Source organism: Anolis sagrei, chromosome X (genome assembly GCF_037176765.1).
Source record: "Anolis sagrei isolate rAnoSag1 chromosome X, rAnoSag1.mat, whole genome shotgun sequence".
NCBI lineage: Eukaryota > Metazoa > Chordata > Lepidosauria > Squamata > Dactyloidae > Anolis > Anolis sagrei.
In genome coordinates, this window is record NC_090034.1 from 110,162,945 (window position 1) to 110,182,576 (window position 19,632).

The window sequence follows — 19,632 nt, forward strand, 5'->3', positions numbered from 1 at the left end:
TCGCCTGCATCTATGGCAAGCATCCTCAGAAGTAGTGAGGTCTGTTGGAACTAGGACAATGGGTTTATATATCTGTGGAATGTCCAGGGTGGGGCAAAGGACTCTTGTCTGCTGGAGCTAGGTGGGAATGTTTCAACTGATCACCTTGATTAGCATTTGATTGCCTGGCAGTGCCTGGGCAAAAATCGGGGGAAATTCTTTGGCTCTTTTCCTCTTCGCTCGCCAGAGTACCGGACCCTCCTTGGTGGGTCTAAGGGTCTAAGGGCTCCTCTCTCCTGGGTGGGAGCCTCTAAATTCTAGCTCGATACCATTATCATTCTGGAAACATGGCTGTCAAAGGACCGTCTTGATGTGGCAATGCAAGATACAACAGGGCACTTCTTCACCCAGATGTAAAGGGATATTTGCACCCTTTTGGGTCACTTTTGTGCATGCTCGCAATCTCATTTTGCACCGTGCAGCAAAACAAATGCACCTCCATGGAGCACTGCCTTGCCCTGAAGTGGGGAGGTTTCTGTACGCAAACGATGCTCCTGTTTACGCACTCCGGAGTGCCTTTCTCACTCTTCCGCCCAGCTCCAAAAACTCTGCCAAGTCATTCCGCCTCTTCCTTTTGCATCTTTTGGCACCGATGCTATCAGGAGGGATGCCCTGATAAGCCCCAAACAGAAGGCAAACGGGTGCAGAAACCACATTCACACCCACATTGGAGCAACCAGATGAACTCACTCACTTTTGGGGAGTTGGCCTTCGCATCAGGCGCATCCGCACCGCAGAATGAATGCAGCTTTGCACCGCTTGAATTGCCACAGTTCAGTGCATAAGGATCCTGGGAGTTGTAGTTTTGCAAGGTCTTTCACCTCCTCTGCCAAAAAGCATTCACCAAATTACAACACCCAGGATTCCAAGCATGGAGCCATGGCAGTTAGCTGGATGCCACTTTAAGCGGCATTAATGCTACAGTGCGGAACTGATATCGAGCCGCTTTTAGGAGGATCTCCCCAGCCGAGGAGATCCCGAGGACCGCACCAAAGAGGGTCCCTGAACCTTGGCGAGGGCAGCGAAGCCAATTCCAGCAGCCGAAAATATTAAAAATAATAAATCCTCGCCAAAGCGGAAGAAGATGGCGACCGAGGCATTTTTATTAGCGATTCAGCTGAGATCGGATGCATTGTAGGAATATTTCCACCACAAGCATACCGCTACAGAATTTACAGGCATATTTTATAGAGAAAATACAGGAAAACATTTTGAATTTCCCGCACGCCCCTCTCCGCCCAGCTTCACGCTGATATGTTGACAGCCTGAACAGCTGGGAGGAGGCTTGGCGGCCCGTCTCGTTCTGGGCCAATCAGCAAGCTTCTCTGCCTCTGAGGAGCCAATCGGCGCGCTTCTCTCGCCTCCGAGGATGGACGAATCAGAAGAGAGAAGGCGGGACGACCGTGGACAATGGGGGAAATGATGGGATTATCGCTAGCCGGCCAGCTGGAATGTGAGGCATTAGGGCTGGGCGGTTTCGTTTCGTTAATTCGTAATTCGTTAATAATTCGTTAATTTTTTTAATTACAAAACGATAACAAACCATTCTGGAGCAATTTTTTTAAAAAAAACGATTTTTTAAACACGTTTTGTAAATGCTTCGTATTTCGTTATTGTATTCGTTTCGTTATTGTTCTGAGGTCGTTTCATTATTATTTCCGCATGTCTGGGGCAAGTTTTTTGTTTAATTAGTGAAAAAAAATTATAATATCACACCAACAGTCAAGAACAGAGGGAGAGGGAAGCTTCAGAAGTTTTTGGAGGTTTTTTAGCGTATTTCGAATCGATTTGTTATTGTTTCGGAAATCGATTCGTTAATGTTTTGTAATTTTTTTCACATTTACGAAATTTCGTAAATATCGAACTTTTTAAAAGGAAAATTTTGTAATTATTTTAAATATCGAAACGCAAAAACCCCCAAAAAACGAATCGATTTTAGAAACAAATTTTTCCGTTGTTATCCAGGCCTATGAGGCATTGTTTTGGTCGGCAAAGTATGATGTTTCTTAAGAAAGGTCTTCCAGTCCCGGATCAGATAAGGAGTGTCCTTGATGGGTTTTGGCAGAAGGAACAACAGAGTCAGGACAGGGGACCCCGGGGGTCGTCCTTGTCCCTTTGTAATTTAATCAAAATGTCCAAAAGGACTTCCTCACCCGCCAGACAAACTCAGAGAGCGGGCAGAGGAAATCTCAACTTGTTATTGTCCATGCAGATGTGGAATAATCAAGTAAGTTTCAAGGGAGGCGGTGGTCCTCCCTCGGGCATTTCAACAGTCCTTGGTCACATTTTTCTAGGGCAAAAGTCAGGGGGCAAGACAGGAGGGCAAGCAACATTTCATATATATATATCCCATCAATACAATTCATATAGAAAAGATCCCGTCTCCATCCCAGATATTTAATAATAAAATCATTTCTTTATTTGGAAACTTGGAGTCCTATGTTTCTGGAGAAAACTCGTGGAAAGTGAGGTGGTCTGTAGTCCAAAGCAAGCAGCAGAAAGTCAATTTTCCTTGGTTAAGGTTAGCAGATGGACGCTGAGCTGATTGGTAACAAAATCCATAGCTTGGTCCTTGGGGAACTATAACTCCTACCCAAGGACTGGGCCTCCTGCCTGGCCCTCTCCGAGGTCTCCTGGGGGCAGCCGCAGCAAGTCCCCGGTTGCGGGGCTAGGCAGGAACGAGCAGCAGCGAGGAGAAATGAGCTGTTTGTGCGGAGCGGGCGAAATTCGACAATCAGCTGTTTTCTGTCAAATTATATTCTTTAAAACAAAAAGATTATTTCCTGGGCGTAGGGATCCGAAATGAGAAAAGCAAGATAGCAGTTCGGTTAAGAATTAAGCACAGAAAACTATGGCATTGAAACGGGGCCGATCCACCATTTTGAGATTTTAGCGGATACCGAGATCCAAAAGGGAGACCTCCGTATCCGCAGTTCCAATTGACGCAGATTCGGCCTCCCCGGGACGCCAGAAAGGCATCCCAGGCAGGCCCGTGGTTGCCCGGAGACTGGAAAGAAGTTTATTTCATGCTTTTGGTTAGTTTAGGCAGTGAAGGACACAAAGTATCCAGCGGAAAGGTTAAGAAGTTGCAATTGGAACAGAGGTGGAACAGGGAGAAAGTAGACTATCTTTTCAGAGATGGAGATGGGAGAAAGTAGACCTTCTTAGGGCTGTAGAAGGGAGAAAGTGGGCTTTTTCAGAGCTGGGAAAGGGAGAAAGTAGGCTTTCTTCTCAGAGCTGGAGAAAGGAGAAAGTAGGCTTTCTTTTCAGAGATGGAGAAGGCATAAAGTAGGCCTTCTCAGAGCTGGAGAAAGTGGGACTTCTCAAAGCTGTAGAAGGGAGGAAATAGACTGTCTTCTCAGAGATGGTGAATAGAGAAAGGAGACCTTCTCAGAGCTGGAGAAGGGAGAAAGTAGGCTTTCTCAGAGCTAGGGAAGGGAAAATGTAGGCTTTCTTTTCAGAGATAGAGAAGGAGAAAGTGGGCCTTCTTAGAGCTGGAGAAGGGAGAAAGTAGGCTTTCTTCTCAGAGCTGGAGAAAGGTGAAAGTAGGCTTTCTTTTCAGAGATGGAGAAGGGAGAAAGTAGGCTTTCTTCTCAGAGCTGGAGAAGGGAGAAAGTAGGCTTTCTTCTCAGAGCTGGAGAAAGGAGAAAGTAGGCTTTCTTTTCAGAGATGGAGAAGGCATAAAGTAGGCCTTCTCAGAGCTGGAGAAAGTGGGACTTCTCAAAGCTGTAGAAGGGAGGAAATAGACTGTCTTCTCAGAGATGGTGAATAGAGGAAGGAGACCTTCTCAGAGCTTGAGAAGGGAGAAAGTAGGCTTTCTCAGAGCTAGGGAAGGGAAAACGTAGGCTTTCTTTTCAGAGATAGAGAAGGAGAAAGTGGGCCTTCTCAGAGCTGGAGAAAGGTGAAAGTAGGCTTTCTTTTCAGAGCTGGAGAAGGGAGCAAGTAGGCTTTCTTCTCAGAGCTGGAGAAAGGTGAAAGTAGGCTTTCTTTTCAGAGGTGAAGAAGGGAGAAAGTATATCTTCTTGGGGCTGTGGAAGGGAGAAAGTAGGCTTTCTCAGAGCTGGGGAAGGGAGAAAGTAGGGCTTCTCAGAGGTGGAACAGGGAGAAAGTAGGCTTTCTTTTCAGAGATGGAGAAGGGAGAAAGTAGGCCTTTTCAGAGCTGGAGAAAGTGGGCCTTCTTGGAGCTGTAGAAGGGAGACCTCAGAGCTTGAGAAGGGAGAAAGTAGGTTTTCTTCTCGGAGCTGGGGAAGGGAAAAAGCAGGCTTTCTTTTCAGAGCTGGAAGAGGGGGAAAGGAGGTCTTTTTTGAGTTGGAGAAAGAACCCTCTCAGAGCTCAGAGCTGTGGGGTGCTGGGAGTTGTAGTTTGGCCTTGGGAAGCTGCAACTCCCAGCATCCCATTGCATGGAGCCGAGGCAATTAAAGTGGGTTGCCAAAGTGCATTAACTCCACTGTGTAGAAGCAACAGCTTAGAAAATGGCCCACTCCGCTCCATCAACATATATTTATATACGAGACGTGTAGTTAATTAAATCCTTATCGCGACACGCATCTTCCTTGGGATGAGGCTGTGCTTCCACGGATCAGGATCAGGGCTTCGTACTAAACCCTTTCTTTTCCCCAATTAAGATAAGGATCCGTAATTGGGCAAGGCATTTGTACAAACACGGCTAATCCTCGTTAATGACAAGGGCGCTTTCCCAGGTGTGCCGGCCCTCGTTAAAGCTCACCAGGTTCGTCTTTGGAGGAGAAAGGCCTACCGTTGCCCGGCTGCACCTTCTCTTCCTTTTGGCCCGTTCTCCCATTTTCTTTATTTACGGGGAATTTTAGGTTTTATTCCATTTGCTGAGCTTTCCTTCTCCGGATGATAATAATAATCCCCCACCCCTCGTCACCCTGATGTTCCGAGAGATGTTCCCTCAAAGAGATGGGCTGGGAAGAGACGCCACGTTCAGGGAGGCATGTTGTGTTGTTTTTCGGTTTGTGTTGGACTCGGCACAGATTGTGCACTCCAGATTAACTGACATAATTAAGACCCACTTAATGAATGAAGCTGCCCTCGGGGAACCCGAACCCAGTGATTCCTCTTGGTGCAATTTTGGAGGAAAGAAATGCATTCGTGGGAACAAGATGCCTTCATTTATTCATTCTTTCTTTCTTTCCTTCCTTCCTTCCTTCCTTCCTTCCTTCCTTCTTTCCTTCTTTTCATCCTTCCTTCCTTCTTTACATTCTTCCTTCTTTCCATCCTTCCTTCCTTCTTTCCATCCTTCCTTTCTTCTTTCCTTCATTCTTTCCTTCCTTCTTTCCTTCCTTCCTTCCTTCCTTCCTTCTTTCACTCCTTCTTTCCATCCATCCTTCCTTCCTTCTTTCCTTCATTCCTTCCTTCTTTTCATCCTTCCTTCCTTCCATCCTTCCTTCCTTCCTTCTTTCCATCTTTCCTTCCTTCCTTCCTTCCTTCCTTCCTTCCTTCCTTCTTTCCATCCTTCTTTCCTTCTATCCTTCCTTCCTTCCATTCTTCCTTCTTTTTCCTTCCGTCCTTCTTTCCATCCTTCCCTTCTTCTTTTCTTCATTCTTTCCTTCCATCCTTCCTTCTTTCCATCCTTCCTTTCTTCTTTTCTTCATTCTTTCCTTCCTTCCTTCCTTCCTTCCTTCCTTCCTTCCTTCCTTCCTTCTTTCCTTCCTTCATTCATTCCATCCTTTCTTCTTTCCATCCTTCCTTTCTTCTTTTCTTCCTTCTTTCCATCTTTCCTTCCTTCCTTCCTTCTTTCCTTCCTTCCTTCCTTCCTTCCTTCCTTCCTTCTTTCCTTCTTCTTCCTTCCGTCCTTTTATCCATCCTTCCTTTCTTCTTTTCTTCATTCTTTCCTTCCTTCCTTCTGTCTTTCCATCCTTCCTTCTTCCCTTCCTTCTTTCCATCCTTCCTTCCTTCCTTCCTTCCCTCCTTTCCTTCCCTCCTTCTTTCCAAGGTAGATAGAATGATCGAGAGCAGGCACGGGCAAACTTTGGCACCCTACTTCCTCTTATTGTTGTTTTTGTCCCACATTTTGCTGCCACTGCGCACTGACTGAGCATTCTTGCAACCTTCCTCTGCTTTTGCAATACTGGGATTGCCGTTGCGCATGATCCTCTTTGTGTGACACTAAAAGAGCAAAAGCAGACACCGCGGAGGGACGTTTATTTGAGCGCAAGGCGGCTCTTTCTCTGCTCGTGGCTCCAGATAACGCAAGGCTTGCAGCGTTGATCTTATCACAGCAAGCACAGCAGCCAGAGATGCTGTGATTGTCAAGCCTCAATTGGGGAAAGTGACACACCTTGGCATCGCACAAAAGCCGCTGCAAAGAGGGAGACGCTTCACACCAAGGCCACCGCCTCCATAGGATGCCAGGGCTGAAAGGGACCCCCAAAGGGCATCCAGACCAACCCCATTCTGCCATAAGGGAAGGTACCCTCCGATCCCTCCCGACAGATGGCCATCCAGCCTCTGTTTAAAGACTTCCCTAAAATCCTAGAGCTGGAAGGTGCCCCCAAAGGTCATCCAGACCAACCCTATTCTGCCATAAGGGAAGGCAACGTCCGATCCCTTCCATCAGATGGCCATCCACCCTCTGTTTAAAGACCGCAAGAGAAAAGAGACTCCATGATACTTCCAGACAATGTATTCTATCATCATAGAATCACAGGATCTTAAAGGGGTTAGAGGGGACCTCCAAAGGTCATCTAGACCAACCTTATTCTGCCATAAAGGAAGGCACCACCCAAGCCCTCTCAACAGATGAACATCCAGCCTCTGTTTAAAGACTTCCTTAAAATCCTAGAGCTGGAAGGGGCCCCCAAAGGTCATCCAGACCAACCCAATTCTGCCATAAGGGAAGGCAACATATGACCCCTCCCGAAAGATGGCCATCCAGCCTCTGCTTAAGGACCTACAGAGGATGGCGTCTCTGCCATTTTCCTAGGTGGTGTACGCTACACTAGAGTTGAATGGTTACCCCAAAGGCCACTGTAAGTACGTAAGCAATGTATGTATGTATGTATGTATGCATCTATCTATCTATCTATCTATCTATCTATCTATTGATGCCACCTGGAAAGGTAAAGAGCTCCATAGGTTAATTATGCCTTGCAAATAGAAACACAGTTCTAGAATAGACTATTTTCCTACCTGTACAGGTAACATGATCCCACTTGGACAGGTAAAGAATTCAATAAGCTAAGCATACATTGCAAATACAAATGCAGCCCTTGAATAGACTACCTTCCTACCTGACCAGGTGAGTTGATGCCACCTGGAAAGGTAAAGAGTTCCATAGGTGAAACATAGCTTGGAAATAGAAACAGTGTCCTTGAATAGACTACTTTCCTACCTGTATAGGTGACATGATGCCACCCGGAAAGGTAAAGAATTCAATAGGCTAAGCATGGCTTGCAAATAGAAACACTGCCTTTGGATGGCCTTTGGAGGTCCCTATCAATGTCACCTGCACAGGTGATGTGATGCCACCTGATAAGGTGAAGAAATCAATAGACTAAGCCTGGGTTGGAAATAGGAACGCAACCCTTGAAAAGACTATTTTCCTACCTGTACAGATGAGTTGATGCCACCTGGAAAGGTAAAAAGCTCCATAGGTCAAGCATGCCTCGCAAATAGAAACACATCCCTTGAAAAGACTACCTTCCCACCTGTGCAGGTGAGTTGAGACCACCTGGACAGGTAAAGAATTCAATAGGTTTGGAAATAGAAATGCAGCCCTTGAATAGACTACCTTTCTACCTGCACAAGTGTCTCGATGTCAACTGGAAAGGTAAAGACTTCTATGCCTTGCAAATAGAAAAACAGCTCTTGACTAGACTAATTTCCTACCTGCTCAGGTGATGTGATGCCACCTGGGAAGGTAAAGAGCTGCTATGATGGATCCCACTCATCTACTCATCCACTTACCAGGCAGTGATGGGTCTCAAAAGCCCAGCATGATGGGTGCGTGAGTCCCCCACTCCTCTCTGCGCACCTGGGCGTCTCCTCCAACAACAACGACGCTCCTTGCAGGTAGGTCAGCCAAGCCGGGCTTGCTCCTGCCTTTCGCCAACTTGTTGGGGCAGTTTGCCCGCTTGCGATACGGGATTGGCAACCTCAGATATGGAAACGGGCCTGACGAAACCCTGATAGGAAAGCTCTCCCAATGGATAACCAAGAGCTCCACCCGCGCATGGAAATGCACCTTCGCTCCATGCGCACCTATTCAACCCTTTCCCAATAGGATCAGCACATTTGCATACATGACTTTTGCATGAACCGGCAAAGTGGGATTCTTTACAAATAGGAAACTCCTTTCCTTTTCCTGTCTTCTAATTGAAATCTAATGTTTCAATCTTTGCAATCATAATGATGATGATAGTGATGATGATGATGATGATGATATTTCAATCTTCATTCTAATGATGACGATAGTATTGTCGGAGGCTTTCATGGCCAGAATCACTAGGTTGTTGTGCATTTTCTGGGCTGTCTGGCTATGTTCTAGAAGCATTCTCTCCTGACGTTTCGCCCACATCTCAGACTGGCAGGCATCCTCAGAGGTTGTGAGGTCTGTTGGAAACTAGGAAAATTGGATTTTATATACCTGTGGAATAATGTCCAGGGTGGGAGAAAGAACTCTTGTTTGAGGCAAGTATACTTTTTATTTATTTACTTATTTACAGTATTTATATTCCGCCCTTCTCCTCACCCCACAGCAGGGGACTCAGGGCGGATCACAGTGTACACATATACGGCAAACATTCAATGCCAATTTTTGACAGACATACAACATATACAGACATACACAGAGGCTATTTAACTTTTTCTGACCGCCAGGGGAGCTGTCGCTTTAATTGTCCATCTGCGACGCTGATGAAGCACTTCCGCATTCCCCGTATGCTTCCCCGCTGGAATGCTTTTTTGCTGGAGTCTTCTTTATGGCCTCATAAATCAGTTAATTTAGCCTCCCCACACTTTTAAGGTGGTACCTCATTTTCCTACTTGACATATGCAACTGTCTTTCGGGTTGCAAAGGTCGACAACAGGCTACACACAATTGGTTGGAAACCCACTCCAACCCGGGCTGATGAAGCACTTCCGCATTCCCCGCATGCTTCCTCGCTGGAATGCTTTGCTGGAGTCTTCTTTATGGCCTCATAAATCTGTTAATTTAGCCTCCCCACACTTTTTAAGGTGGTACCTCATTTTCCTACTTGACAGATGCAACTGTCTTTCGGGTTGCAAAGGTCGACAACAGGCTACACACAATTGGTTGGAAACCCACTCCAACCTGGGCTGATGAAGCACTTCCGCATTCCCCGCATGCTTCCCCGCTGGAATGCTTTGCTGGAGTCTTCTTTATGGCCCCATAAATCAGTTAATTTAGCCTCCCCACACTTTTAAGGTGGTACCTCATTTTCCTACTTGACAGGTGCAACTGTCTTTTGGGTTGCAAAGGTCGACAACAGGCTACACACAATTGGTTGGAAACCCACTCCAACCTGGGCTGATGAAGCACTTCCGCAATCCCCGCATGCTTCCCCGCTGGAATGCTTTGCTGGAGTCTTCTTTATGGCCTCATAAGTCAGTTAATTGAGCCTCCCCACACTTTAAGGTGGCACCTAATTCTCCTACTTGACAGATGCAACTGTCTTTCGGGTTGCAAAGGTCGACAACAGGCTACACACAATTGGTTGGAAATCCACTCCAACCCGGGCTGATGAAGCACTTCCGCATTCCCCGCATGCTTCCCCGCTGGAATGCTTTGCCGGAGTCTTCTTTATGGCCTCATAAATCAGTTAATTTAGCCTCCCCACACTTTAAGGTGGTACCTAATTTTCCTACTTGACAGATGCAACTGTCTTTCGGGTTGCAAAGGTCGACAACAGGCTACGCACAATTGGTTGGAAACCCACTCCAACCTGGGCTGATGAAGCACTTCCGCATTCCCCGCATGCTTCCCCGCTGGAATGCTTTGCTGGAGTCTTCTTTATGGCCTCATAAATCAGTTAATTTAGCCTCCCCACACTTTAAGGTGGTACCTTATTTTCCTACTTGACAGATGCAGCTGTCTTTCGGGTTGCAAAGGTCGGCAACAGGCTACACACAATTGGTTGGAAACCCACTCCAACCCGGGCTGGCTTTTGGTCAGAGTGATCTTAATGCAGCTGACACTCAGCTTGCTGCACCACAATCATATTAAGTTCATAATAATAATAAAAATATTTCCAAAAAAAGAGTAGTAAGCTGCTCAAAGTGCAAAAGACAAAGAGGGAATGCCGTAAGAACACGACCCAGAGCAGGAGAGAAAACTGGCCAAAGAAGGCTCTCTCTCTCTCCATGGACACTTCCTGGGGAAAATTGAACTCAAGAACGGAAAAAACAGACTGTTGGTGGACAGGAGAAGAGAGTGAAACATGGGCTCAAAGCCAACTTATTTATTTATTTATCGTGTCATCAGCAACCATTGTATTACAATTCTAACAGAGCAAAACAAACACAGAGATTAAAAAGAAAAGGAAAAAGAAGAAAGAAAGAAAAACCACACAGATTTTGTAAATTTGGTATTTGGTTAAATGCCCTTTGACCAGTATCTGACCCCTTGGAGTGCCTCTGGTGTTGCCGCAAGAAGGTCCTCCATCGTGCATGTGGCAGGGCTCAGGGTGCATTGCAGCAGGGGGTCAGTGGTTTGCTCTTCTCCGCACTCGCATGCCAAGGATTCCACCCTGTAGCCCCATTTCTTAAGATTGGCTCTGCATCTCGTGGTGCCAGAGCGCAGTCTGTTCAGCGCCTTCCAAGTCGCCCAGTCTTCTTCTGTGTGCCCAGGGGGGAGTCTCTCATCTGGTATCAGCCATTGGTTGAGGTGCTGGGTTTGGGCCTGCCACTTTTGGACTCTCGCTTGCTGGGGTGTTCCAGCGAGCGTCTCTGTAGATCTAAGAAAACTATGTCTGGATTCAAGTCGTTGACGTGCTGGCTGATACCCAAACAGGGGATGAGCTGGAGATGTCTCTGCCTTGGTCCTTTCACTATTGGCTGCTACTTCCCGGCGGATGTCAGGTGGTGCAATACCATCTAAGCAGTGTAATTTCTCCAGTGGTGTAGGGCGCAGACACCCCGTGATCATGCGGCATGTCTCATTAAGAGCCACACCCACTGTTTGAGCGTGGTGAGATGTGTTCCACACTGGGCATGCATACTCAGCAGCAGAGTAGCACAGCGCAAGGGCAGATGTCTTCACTGTGTCTGGTTGTGATCCCCAGGTTGTGCCAGTCAGCTTTCGTATGATATTGTTTCTAGCGCCCACTTTTTGCTTGATGTTCAGGCAGTGCTTCTTGTAGGTCAGAGCACAGTCCAGAGTGACTCCTCCCAGGTGTTTGGGTGCAATGCTGCAATGCTCCAGTGGGATTCCTTCCTTCCCAGGTCATCATCCTCAGAGCTCGGGATGCTTCTCTGTTCTTGAGATGGAAGGCACATGTCTGTGTTTTAGATGGATTCCAGATCAGCTGGTTTTCCCTGTCATAGGCAGTGAGGGGGACATGAGAGAAGCCTCCTCGCAGGATTGCAAGACATCCGGGCGTCCCCTGGGCAACGTCTTCGTAGACGGCCGATTCTCTCAACCCAGAAGCAACCAGAGACGACTTGAAGCATGCAAACAAGGAAGCGAAACAACCAACGGTCCTTTTCAGGACCAACCATGACAAAGCCAACTGTGGCATAGACACTGAGACATCATCTCTACGCAGATGATGTCCAAATCTGTCACTCCTTCCAGGTCCTGAACCGGTGCCTGGCCGCTGTGTCGGACTGGATGAGAGCTAACAGATTGAAACTGAATCCAGACAAGACAGAGGTCCTCCTGGTCAGTCGCAAGGCCGAGCAGGGTATAGGGTTACAGCCTGTGCTGGATGGGGTTGCACTCCCCCTGAAGACGCAGGTTCGCAGCTTGGGAGTGACCCTGGACTCTTCGCTAAGCTTGGAACCCCAGGTTTCGGCGGTGTCCAGGGGAGCATTTGCACAACTCAAACTCGTGCGCCAGCTGCGCCCGTACCTTGGGAAGTCTGATTTGGCCACGGTGGTCCACGCTCTGGTTACATCCCGGATTGATTACTGCAACGCGCTCTACGTGGGGTTGCCCTTGAAGACTGTTCGGAAACTTCAACTGGTCCAGCGGGCAGCAGCCAGATTACTCACTGGCTTGCTCCCTCCTTCCTATGACTTCCCCTCACATATTTATCCATGGCCCTCATCATGTCTCCTCCCAGCCTTCTCTTCTTCAGGCTAAACATGCCCAGTTCCCTAAGCCGCTCCTCATAGGGCTTGTTCTCCAGACCCTTGATCTGCTCCCTCCTCCCTGTGGCTTCCCCTCACATATTTATCCATGGCCCTCATCATGTCTCCTCTCAGCCTTCTCTTCTTCAGGCTAAACATGCCCAGTTCCCTAAGCCGCTCCTCATAGGGCTTGTTCTCCAGACCCTTGATTATTGTAGTCGCTCTCCTCTGGACACATTCCAGCTTAGAGTCAATATCTCTCTTGAATTGTCGTGCCCAGAATTGGAGACCATATTCCAGGTAAAGCGGGATAGATGTACTCAAGGAAAGGAACCCCTTGAGATCCAGGTCTGAAGCGGAGAATGACATTGAACTACAAATCCCAGGAGCGTCATACAGGGAGCATACCACCCCCCTGTTGTGTCAGCTCCACTGGCTGCTGATCCAGTTCCGGGCACAATTCAGAGTGCTGCTTTAGACCTACAAAACCCTATACGGCTCTGGCCCAGCGTACCTGTCCGAACGTATCACCTTCTACGTCCCACCTCGGAGTTTAAGATCTGCTGGGGAGGCCCTGCTCTCGGCCCCAATCACAAGCGAGACTGGTGGGGACGAGGGACAGGGCCTTCTCGGTGGTGGCCCCTCGCCTGTGGAATGCACTCCCCGGGGAAATTAGGACATCAACAGCCCTGAGTCCCCCCCTAAGGGGGTTGAGAAGGGCGGGGTAGAAGCACCCCAAATAAATAAATAATAAATAAACTGGGAAGCCCTGGCCCTTGAGCGCTCTAGCTGGAGGTCAGCTGTGACCAGCAGTGCTGCGGAATTCAAAGAGGCACGAATGAAGGGCGAAAGGGAGAAATGTGCCAAGAGAAAGAAGGTGCGTCAAGCCAACTCTGGACACCAATGTCCGCACTGCGAGAGAACATGCGGATCAAGAGTAGGACTCCACCGCCACGTATTGACCCACCACCAAGGCTCATCACTTGGAGTTCCATCATCCTCGAGCGACGAGGAATCGCCGAAGTATCTGAAGAGAGAGAGGCAAAAGCATTGGACTCGATGCACCCTAGAACATAAGATTGGGAATGATTGCTGTTTGCATTTATCTGCTTCCGTCCTCCGCGTTTGGCAAGAGATGAAAGAGAAGCCGATTAAAAAAAGGCTCTCATTAGACGCAAGGACTTAATTAAGCAGCGGAATTAAAAGCCACCTGAGTAATAAAGCCCTTTTTAATGAAGACTCGTTCAAAACACCCTTTTTATCTCTTGCATTTTCTGTTTAGCTGGAAGCTCTCTGAGCAGCATCGCGGCTGGGAAAGCGGCCAAAGACAGCCGGGTGAGAGCATCATCATCATCATCATCATCATCATCATCATCATCACTATTAGTGTCCCTAAACACACCTACTCCACAGAGTTCAATGGAGCTCTCCTTTGGATCTCTGCACTCCCCAGCATTGGTTACATGGCTACACTGAGTATTCTGCTTCACCAGTTCCTCCCAGTTCACTCACTGGGAGAAGGTGGGAGACAATCAGCAAGCAAAACGGCCTCTCTTTCCAAAAGTTTCTCCTGTTTTCAATGTAAACAAACTAAACCAAGCCTCCCATCCTTTTGCTATCAGAAACACACACATTTGGAAGTCATAAATGACCTGATTGACAGGTGTTTGTTTGCAGTTTCCAAAACACCTTTCAACTGCTATGGGTCCTTCCTAAGGAAACCTGGGATTTGTAGTTCAATGCCATTCTCCGCTTCAGACCTGGATCTCAAGGGGTTCCTTTCCTTGAGTACATCTATCCCGCTTTACCTGGGATATTGTGTCCAATTCTGGGCACCACAATTCAAGAGAGATGTTGACTCTAAGCTGGAATGTGTCCAGAGGAGGGCGACTACAACAATCAAGGGTCTGGAGAACAAGCCCTATGAGGAGCGGTTTAAGGAGCTGGGCATGTTTAGCCTGAAGAAGAGAAGGCTGAGAGGATATGATGAGGGCCATGTATAAATATGTGAGAGGAAGCCACAGGGAGGAGGGAGCAGATCAAGAAGGACAAGCCCTATGAGGAGCGGCTTGAGGAGCTGGGCATGTTTAGCCTGAAGAAGAGAAGGCTGAGAGGAGATATGATGAGGGCCATGTATAAATATGTGAGAGGAAGCCACAGGGAGGAGGAGGGAGCAAGCTTGTTTTCTGCTTCCCTGGAGACTAGGACGCAAGGGAACAATGGCTTCAAACTACAAGAGAGGAGATTCCATCTGAACACAAGGAAGAACTTCCTGACTGTGAGAGCCGTTCAGCAGTGGAACTCTCTGCCCCGGAGGGAGTGTGGTGGAGGCTCCTTCTTTGGAAGCTTTGAAACAGAGGCTGGATGGCCATCTGTCAGGGGTGCTTTGAATGCAATATTCCTGCTTCTTGGCAGAATGGGGTTGGACTGGATGATGGCCCACGAGGTCTCTTCCAACTTTAGGATTCTATATGAGAGCCGTTCAGCAGTGGAACTCTCTGTTGCATAGTGTGGTGGAGGCTCCTTCTTTGGAAGCTTTTAAGCAGAGGCTGGATGGCCATCTGTCAGGGGTGATTTGAATGCAATATTCCTGCTTCTTGGCAGAATGGGGGTGGACTGGATGATGGCCCACGAGGTCTCATCCAACTCTAGGATTCTATGATTCTGCTTCACCAGTTCCTCCCAGTTCACTTACTGGGAGGTGGGAGACAATCAGCAGACGAAACGGCCTCTCTTTCCAAAAGTTTGTCCTGTTTTCAATGTAAACAAACTAAACCAAGCCTCAAAGCCTTTTTGCTATCTTACATTTGGAAATAATAAACGACCTGATTGACAGGTGTTTGCAATTTCCAAAACACCTTTCAACTGCTATGGCTCCTTCTTAGGGAAGCCTGGGATTTGTAGTTCGATGCCATTCTCCGCTTCAGACCTGGATCTCAAGGGGTTCCTTTCCTTGAGTACATCTATCCCACTTTACCTGGAATATTGTGTCCAATTCTGTGCACGACAATTCAAGAGAGATATTGACTCTAAGCTGGAATGTGTCCAGAGAAAGAGGGCGACTCAAAGGATCAAGGGTCTGGAGAACAAGCCCTATGAGGAGCGGCTTAAGGAGCTGGGCATGTTTAGCCTGAAGAAGAGAAGGCTGAGAGGAGACATGATGAGGGCCATGTATAAATATGTGAGAGGAAGCCACAGGGAGGAGGGAGCAGATCAAGGGTCTGGAGAACAAGCCCTATGAGGAGCGGCTTAAGGAGCTGGGCATGTTTAGCCTGAAGAAGAGAAGGCTGAGAGGAGATATGATGAGGGCCATGTATAAATACGTGAGAGGAAGCCACAGGGAGGAGGAGGGGGGAGCAAGCTTCCTTTCTGCTTCCCTGGAGACGAGGACGCAATGGAACGTAATGGCTTCAAACTCCAAGAGAGGAGATTCCACCTGAAGATGAGGAAGAACTTCCTGACTGTGGGAACCGTTCAGCAGTGGAACTCTCTGCCCCGGAAAGAGTGTGGTGGAGGCTCCTTCTTTAGAAGCTTTGAAACAGAGGCTGGATGGCCATCTGTCAGGGGTGATTTGAATGCAATTTTCCTGCTTCTTGGCAGAATGGGGTTGGACTGGATGATGGCCCAGGAGGTCTCTCCCAACTCTAGGATTCTATGATTCTGCTTCACCAGTTCCTCCCAGTTCACTTACTGGATGGCCTTTAGAGATCGCTTCCAATTCTAGGATTGAATCTATCTATCCCTCAATCATATCTATGGCTGGATGACCATCTGTTTGGCGGGCTTGGACGGTGTCTTCCTGCCTGGCGGAAAGAAGGGGGTTGGACTGGATGGCCTTTAGAGATCAAATGGTGCTTTCCTGCCTGGTGGAAACAAGGGGACTTGACTGGATGGCCTTTAGAGATCCCTTCCAATTCTAGGATTGACTCTACCTGTCCCTCAATGATATCTATGACTGGGTGACAAAGGAAAGAAGGGGTTGGACTGGATGGCCTTTGCCCTTTAGAGATCCAACTCTAGAATTGACTCTATCCCTCAGTTATATGGATGGCCATCTGTTTGGAGGCCTTGGGTGGTGCCTTCCTGCCTGGCGGGAAGAAGGGGGTTGGACTGGATGGCCTTTAGCAATCCCTTCCAACTCGAGGATTGACTCTCTTTTCTCTATCCCTCCATCATATCTATGGGTGATGCCTGGCGGGAAGAAGGGGGTTGGACTGGATGGCCTTTAGCAATCCCTTCCAACTCTAGGATTGACTCTCTTTCTCTATCCCTCCATCATATCTATGGGTGATGCCTGGCGGGAAGAAGGGGGTTGGACTGGATGGCCTTTAGCAATCCCTTCCAACTCGAGGATTGACTCTCTTTCTCTATCCCTCCATCATATCTATGGGTGATGCCTGGCGGGAAGAAGGGGGTTGGACTGGATGGCCTTTAGCAATCCCTTCCAACTCGAGGATTGACTCTCTTTCTCTATCCCTCCATCATATCTATGGGTGATGCCTGGCGGGAAGAAGGGGGTTGGACTGGATGGCCTTTAGCAATCCCTTCCAACTCTAGGATTGACTCTCTTTCTCTATCCCTCCATCATATCTATGGGTGATGCCTGGCGGGAAGAAGGGGGTTGGACTGGATGGCCTTTAGCAATCCCTTCCAACTCTAGGATTGACTCTCTTTCTCTATCCCTCCATCATATCTATGGGTGATGCCTGGCGGGAAGAAGGGGGTTGGACTGGATGGCCTTTAGCAATCCCTTCCAACTCTAGGATTGACTCTCTTTCTCTATCCCTCCATCATATCTATGGGTGATGCCTGGCGGGAAGAAGGGGGTTGGACTGGATGGCCTTTAGCAATCCCTTCCAACTCTAGGATTGACTCTCTTTCTCTATCCCTCCATCATATCTATGGGTGATGCCTGGCGGGAAGAAGGGGGTTGGACTGGATGGCCTTTAGCAATCCCTTCCAACTCTAGGATTGACTCTCTTTCTCTATCCCTCCATCATATCTATGGGTGATGCCTGGCGGGAAGAAGGGGGTTGGACTGGATGGCCTTTAGCAATCCCTTCCAACTCTAGGATTGACTCTCTTTCTCTATCCCTCCATCATATCTATGGGTGATGCCTGGCGGGAAGAAGGGGGTTGGACTGGATGGCCTTTAGCAATCCCTTCCAACTCGAGGATTGACTCTCTTTCTCTATCCCTCCATCATATCTATGGGTGATGCCTGGCGGGAAGAAGGGGGTTGGACTGGATGGCCTTTAGCAATCCCTTCCAACTCTAGGATTGACTCTCTTTCTCTATCCCTCCATCATATCTATGGGTGATGCCTGGCGGGAAGAAGGGGGTTGGACTGGATGGCCTTTAGCAATCCCTTCCAACTCTAGGATTGACTCTCTTTCTCTATCCCTCCATCATATCTATGGGTGATGCCTGGCGGGAAGAAGGGGGTTGGACTGGATGGCCTTTAGCAATCCCTTCCAACTCGAGGATTGACTCTCTTTCTCTATCCCTCCATCATATCTATGGGTGATGCCTGGCGGGAAGAAGGGGGTTGGACTGGATGGCCTTTAGCAATCCCTTCCAACTCTAGGATTGACTCTCTTTCTCTATCCCTCCATCATATCTATGGGTGATGCCTGGCGGGAAGAAGGGGGTTGGACTGGATGGCCTTTAGCAATCCCTTCCAACTCGAGGATTGACTCTCTTTCTCTATCCCTCCATCATATCTATGGGTGATGCCTGGCGGGAAGAAGGGGGTTGGACTGGATGGCCTTTAGCAATCCCTTCCAACTCTAGGATTGACTCTCTTTCTCTATCCCTCCATCATATCTATGGGTGATGCCTGGCGGGAAGAAGGGGGTTGGACTGGATGGCCTTTAGCAATCCCTTCCAACTCGAGGATTGACTCTCTTTCTCTATCCCTCCATCATATCTATGGGTGATGCCTGGCGGGAAGAAGGGGGTTGGACTGGATGGCCTTTAGCAATCCCTTCCAACTCTAGGATTGACTCTCTTTCTCTATCCCTCCATCATATCTATGGGTGATGCCTGGCGGGAAGAAGGGGGTTGGACTGGATGGCCTTTAGCAATCCCTTCCAACTCGAGGATTGACTCTCTTTCTCTATCCCTCCATCATATCTATGGGTGATGCCTGGCGGGAAGAAGGGGGTTGGACTGGATGGCCTTTAGCAATCCCTTCCAACTCTAGGATTGACTCTCTTTCTCTATCCCTCCATCATATCTATGGGTGATGCCTGGCGGGAAGAAGGGGGTTGGACTGGATGGCCTTTAGCAATCCCTTCCAACTCGAGGATTGACTCTCTTTCTCTATCCCTCCATCATATCTATGGGTGATGCCTGGCGGGAAGAAGGGGGTTGGACTGGATGGCCTTTAGCAATCCCTTCCAACTCTAGGATTGACTCTCTTTCTCTATCCCTCCATCATATCTATGGGTGATGCCTGGCGGGAAGAAGGGGGTTGGACTGGATGGCCTTTAGCAATCCCTTCCAACTCGAGGATTGACTCTCTTTCTCTATCCCTCCATCATATCTATGGGTGATGCCTGGCGGGAAGAAGGGGGTTGGACTGGATGGCCTTTAGCAATCCCTTCCAACTCGAGGATTGACTCTCTTTCTCTATCCCTCCATCATATCTATGGGTGATGCCTGGCGGGAAGAAGGGGGTTGGACTGGATGGCCTTTAGCAATCCCTTCCAACTCTAGGATTGACTCTCTTTCTCTATCCCTCCATCATATCTATGGGTGATGCCTGGCGGGAAGAAGGGGGTTGGACTGGATGGCCTTTAGCAATCCCTTCCAACTCTAGGATTGACTCTCTTTCTCTATCCCTCCATCATATCTATGGGTGATGCCTGGCGGGAAGAAGGGGGTTGGACTGGATGGCCTTTAGCAATCCCTTCCAACTCGAGGATTGACTCTCTTTCTCTATCCCTCCATCATATCTATGGGTGATGCCTGGCGGGAAGAAGGGGGTTGGACTGGATGGCCTTTAGCAATCCCTTCCAACTCGAGGATTGACTCTCTTTCTCTATCCCTCCATCATATCTATGGGTGATGCCTGGCGGGAAGAAGGGGGTTGGACTGGATGGCCTTTAGCAATCCCTTCCAACTCGAGGATTGACTCTCTTTCTCTATCCCTCCATCATATCTATGGGTGATGCCTGGCGGGAAGAAGGGGTTGGACTGGATGGCCTTTAGCAATCCCTTCCAACTCTAGGATTGACTCTCTTTCTCTATCCCTCCATCATATCTATGGGTGATGCCTGGCGGGAAGAAGGGGGTTGGACTGGATGGCCTTTA

At 48.4% G+C, this 19,632-nt stretch overlaps 2 protein-coding genes across 2 annotated transcripts in view; both read right to left on the reverse strand.

Moving 5' to 3' along the window:
* LOC132764513 (cornifelin homolog A-like) overlaps positions 1-8,056 on the reverse strand; it is a 19,995-nt gene extending 11,939 nt beyond the window's left edge. The window contains exon 1 of the mRNA XM_067460815.1: positions 7,972-8,056. The gene's annotated coding sequence lies outside the window, so the exon portion shown is untranslated. The remainder of the gene's footprint in view (positions 1-7,971) is intronic.
* Positions 1-19,632, reverse strand: part of LOC137094885 (nucleus accumbens-associated protein 1-like) — a 47,916-nt gene that overhangs the window by 4,330 nt on the left and 23,954 nt on the right. Inside the window, exon 4 of the mRNA XM_067460816.1 lies at positions 6,047-6,171. Within this exon, the coding sequence (XP_067316917.1) occupies positions 6,047-6,171 (125 nt within the window). The remainder of the gene's footprint in view (positions 1-6,046; positions 6,172-19,632) is intronic.